The sequence below is a fragment of the Episyrphus balteatus genome, chromosome 1, assembly GCF_945859705.1.
Source record: "Episyrphus balteatus chromosome 1, idEpiBalt1.1, whole genome shotgun sequence".
In the NCBI taxonomy this organism is placed as follows: Eukaryota; Metazoa; Arthropoda; class Insecta; order Diptera; family Syrphidae; genus Episyrphus; species Episyrphus balteatus.
This window is the reverse complement of record NC_079134.1, coordinates 66,375,905-66,380,478: the sequence shown is the minus strand read 5'-3', so window position 1 is coordinate 66,380,478 and position 4,574 is coordinate 66,375,905. Positions and strand designations below refer to the sequence as shown.

The 4,574-nt window shown below is 39.6% G+C and overlaps 3 protein-coding genes across 3 annotated transcripts; all 3 read left to right on the top strand.

The window, feature by feature from the left end:
* Nucleotides 1–222: 222 nt before the first annotated feature.
* Nucleotides 223–942, top strand: LOC129905880 (uncharacterized). Its single transcript, XM_055981509.1, has one exon. The coding sequence runs from the start codon at nt 223–225 to the stop codon at nt 940–942; it is 720 nt and encodes a 239-aa protein (XP_055837484.1).
* Nucleotides 943–987: 45 nt separating this feature from the next.
* LOC129905870 (uncharacterized) lies at nt 988–2,517 on the top strand. The gene has a single exon (XM_055981498.1). The coding sequence runs from the start codon at nt 988–990 to the stop codon at nt 2,515–2,517; it is 1,530 nt and encodes a 509-aa protein (XP_055837473.1).
* A 134-nt stretch (nt 2,518–2,651) lies between these two features.
* On the top strand, nt 2,652–3,956 carry LOC129905862 (uncharacterized). Its single transcript, XM_055981486.1, has one exon. The coding sequence runs from the start codon at nt 2,652–2,654 to the stop codon at nt 3,954–3,956; it is 1,305 nt and encodes a 434-aa protein (XP_055837461.1).
* Nucleotides 3,957–4,574: the final 618 nt, after the last annotated feature.

Here is a 4,574-nt window from a genome sequence, read left to right as displayed (position 1 = left end):
CAGGTAATAAACAACAACCCGCCAAACCAGGTGCAGCAAAATACCCAAAGTACAAGTTTGAATGCAGAAGCTCCTTCGTTCCAAAGTTCAAGTAAACAACCGTCGACATCCAGCAACATAGTATCTCATCATTCTCATCACAGTAGTAAAACAAAAAACTCTCAAGTCTTACTGGCAACAGCCCTTGTGAAAGTGAAGTCTTCGTTAGGTGAATGGTTGACGATGCGAGCATTGTTGGATTCTGGTTCTGAGGCGTCGTTTATCACAGAGTATGCTGCCCAATTGCTACAGCTTAAATCTCAAGCAACTCAAATGGGGGTTTCCGGGTTGGGTTTAGTCAGCAGTGGCAAATCTCTTAAAATGGTGGATATCACTTTTGCTTCACACCATTCCACTTTTGCAACAACAGTGCAGGCTTATGTATTAAAGTCACTGACTGGCCATTTGCCGGCCCGGACCCTTCACGTTGAGAATTGGACCCATCTCAACGATTATGTGCTAGCTGATCCTGAATTTTTCAAATCATCCAAAATTGATATTTTGCTTGGCAGTGATGTCTTAGCCGAACTTTTGTTGCCGGAGCTCATCCCACCAACAGACAAGTTGATGCCAGTCATGCAAAATACAACACTGGGATGGATCTTATTCGGAAAGGCTCCAATTGTATCTGAATCAAGTCAACAAGTCAGAAGTTTTTTGCAAATTTTACAAACAGACCTTCGAATATTCTGGGAATTGGAAGAAGCACCGTTCAAGCCATACTTAAAAGCCGAAGATGTTGAATGCGAAAATCATTTTATCAACAATGTTCAACGGACAGTTGATGGACGCTATCAAGTGGCATTACCGTTCAAGGGAAATGTTCATCCTGTTCTTGGCGATTCGTATCAAAGTGCTTTACGGCGATTCTATGGACTTGAGAGGCGTCTTGATGCAAATTAAAAACTTCGAGACCAGTATTCAGAGTGCATCGAAGAATATATTCAAATGGGTCACATGAGCGAAGTCGACAAGAACAGCTTACCAGAAAATCAGCATTATTTCCTGCCGCATCTTGCTGTCTTCAAAGAAAGCAGTTCAACCACGAAATTAAGGGTGGCGTTTGACGCATCAAATGGAATTTCTTTGAACGATGCTATGTTGGTAGGTCCAGCACTTCAACAAAATATCTGCGACATAATTCTTCGGTGGAGGTTGTATAAATACACTTTTACAGCTGACATTGAGAAAATGTATCGTCAGATCTTGATAGCAGAGCAGCACAAAAATTATCAGCTGGTTCTATGGAGAAAAAATACTGATGAACCTATTAAAGTTTACAGGCTTAATACGGTTACCTTTGGTACAGCAGCAGCTCCATATCTTGCGATCCGAACTTTACAAAAGCTAGCAGATGATAATTCGACAAATCAAATTACATCCTCTATGATCCTTAACGAGATGTATGTAGACGATTTAATATCTGGAGGAAACACAGTTGCAGAAGCTAAAGAGAAAATAAAACAAATAAAATCAACGTTAGAGACAGCTGGATTTAACTTACGTAAATGGACTTCCAACTCTGATGAGGTACTATCGAGCATTCCAAGAGGAGAACGGGAATCTTCATTCTCAATGCCTCCAGAAGATTCGGAACGAGTTAAAACGCTCGGTGTCCACTGGCTTCCTTCCGTTGATAAATTTTCTTTCTGCTACAATCCGCTTCCAAATCCGCAGCCGACAAAACGATTCATTCTATCAACGATAGCACGACTTTTTGATCCCATGGGTTGGATTGCTCCATGCATTGTAAAGGCGAAAATGTTTATGCAACAACTGTGGGCGAAGAAGTTGTCATGGGATGAACAAATCGAATCGTCACTTCTGGAACAATGGAATGTTTTCTACAATGACTTGATAGCTATTAACAAGATCCAGTTTCCAAGGTGGGTAGAAACCATCGGTGATTTATCTCGAGTCGAGTTACATGGTTTCAGTGACGCTTCAGAAAAAGCATACGGAGCAGCAGTGTACTTCAGAGTCGAAGACGATAAAGGCCAGGCGAAAATGCATCTTCTCATTGCAAAATCCAGAGTTGCACCTGTGCAACCAGTTAGTCTTCCTCGTTTGGAACTTTGCGGTGCTGTGATGTTAGCCCAGTTGTTAGACTATGCAACTCAAGTTTTAGGCAACAAAAATATCAAGCAATTTGCATGGACTGACTCAACCATTACTCTCTCGTGGATTCGAGCATCACCAACCAAGTGGGAGACATTTGTAAGAAACAGAGTTGGAGAAATACAGCGGTTGACCGCAATCAAAATATGGAAACATATTCCAACACAACATAATCCCGCAGACTTGGTTTCAAGAGGTGTTTTGCCATCGGATTTACTTGAAAATACATTATGGTGGAACGGGCCAGACTTTTTATGCGATGCCTGGGTTTTTCAGTATCCTACACAACCATTAATAAGAGTTCATCAAGCCGAGCGAATTTTTCCTCCAATCAACGATCTTCTGAAATCAATAAATTAATTCGAATTACTGGTTTGATTTTACGTTTCACTAATAATTCCAAAAATTACATACCCAACTGGAAAATCGGACCGATTTCCCCGAGTGAACTCGACGATGCAGCCAAAATATTGGTGAAAATAGCTCAACTCGAAATGTTTCCTGAAGGAATTATGAAATCCAGAGGCATGGCATCTCTAAATCCCTTCGTAGATCCTGACGGTATTATTCGTGTTGGTGGCAGATTGAAGAATGCTAACCTGCATTATGATCAACAGCATCCAATAATTCTTGCTCCAAATCACCATTTTACAAAATTGATTCTGCATGAAGCTCATGAAAAAACGCTCGGCATTCAATTGATGATGGGTTATCTTCGGAAAAAATATTGGATTTTTCAAACTAAACGAATTGTTAAACAATACATTCATAAATGCACTATTTGTTATCGGTTCAGAACTAAGCCAGCCTATCAACTCATGGGAGAATTACCATCGCCTAGAGTCAATGTATCCAGACCATTTTCACATACCGGGGTTGACTATGCCGGGCCTATTAGTATCCGGGCTTGGAAAGGCCGTGGAGCAAAAACTTATAAAAGCTATCTAGCCATTTTCGTTTGTCTGGCGACTAAAGCCATTCATCTGGAAGCAGTGAGTGACCTCACTACTCAAGCTTTTCTAGCCGCTTTTCGACGTTTTACTTCACGTCGAGGTGTCTGTGGACAGATCTATAGTGATTGCGGCACAAACTTTAAAGGAGCTGAGTCAGAGTTGTATCGTCTTTTAAAAGATGCCACTCATGACTGGAAAAATGTTGCTGACGCTTTATCGTCACAAGGAACCAAGTGGAATTTCATTCCTCCTGCTTCTCCCCACTTTGGAGGGTTATGGGAAGCCGGTGTGAAGAGTGTCAAACACCACTTCAAAAGAGTTGTTGGAAATGGGACACTCACTTTCGAGGAGCTCACCACGCTTCTGACTCAAATCGAAGCGTGTTTAAATTCGAGGCCTCTTTGTTCTTTAACCGAAAATCCTGATGACTTTCATGCTTTGACTCCAGCACATTTTTTAATTGGAGCTGAAATGTACTCCGTGCCAGAACCTGACCTTACGATCGGTAAGACGAGTTATACTGACCGGTGGAAGGCAATCCAATTCAGTCAACAAACTTTTTGGCATCACTGGCAATCAGAATATTTGGCCAGATTACAACAACGACCTAAATGGCTCAAATCGCAACCTCAACTTAAAATTGGAGATCTGGTTTTGATAAAAGATGAGAGACTTCCCCCTACGAAATGGAATCTAGGTAGAATTCTAGAAACCTTCCCAGGTAAAGATGACATCACCAGAGTTGTCAACCTGAAAACACAACAAGGCGAATTTAAAAGACCGGTAACAAAGCTATGTCCACTACCAATTAATGAGAATCAACATAATGCATCAAATCAAATCTAAACACAATCATCATTACCGAATCCTTTGCCCCCTCTGTATTTTCAAAATTCAAAATTTGCTCACTTCAATAGAAAACGCACTAAGTCATAAAAATACTTAAAGTTGCTCACTTCAACCGAAAACGCAAATTGAAACACATATCTATACACACACACACACACACACACACACACATATACACACACATATACATATATATATATATATACACACACACACACATACACATCCACACACATCCACATACATCCACACTAACATCCATACACATCCACACAAATACAAAATATCATGCATCATGTCATACAATGCTTACACTTTTCATCAACAAATTTTACTTTATTTGCTCATTTCAACTGGAAAACGCATATAAATGAATTTAACTCAGTGTTCATTTCGTCATTTTGCTCCGAAATAATTAAAACTTGCTTATTTAAATGCAAAGAAATATTTAAATGCTCATATACTTTAAACAAAATGCACCGAAATGTAAAATAAATACGAATTAATTGCTCAATTATTTAAACAAATGCATTCAAAATGAATTCAAATGTAATTCGCTTAATAATCGAACGTATTTAAAATTTAATTCGCTTAAAATGAGAACAAATCAACAAT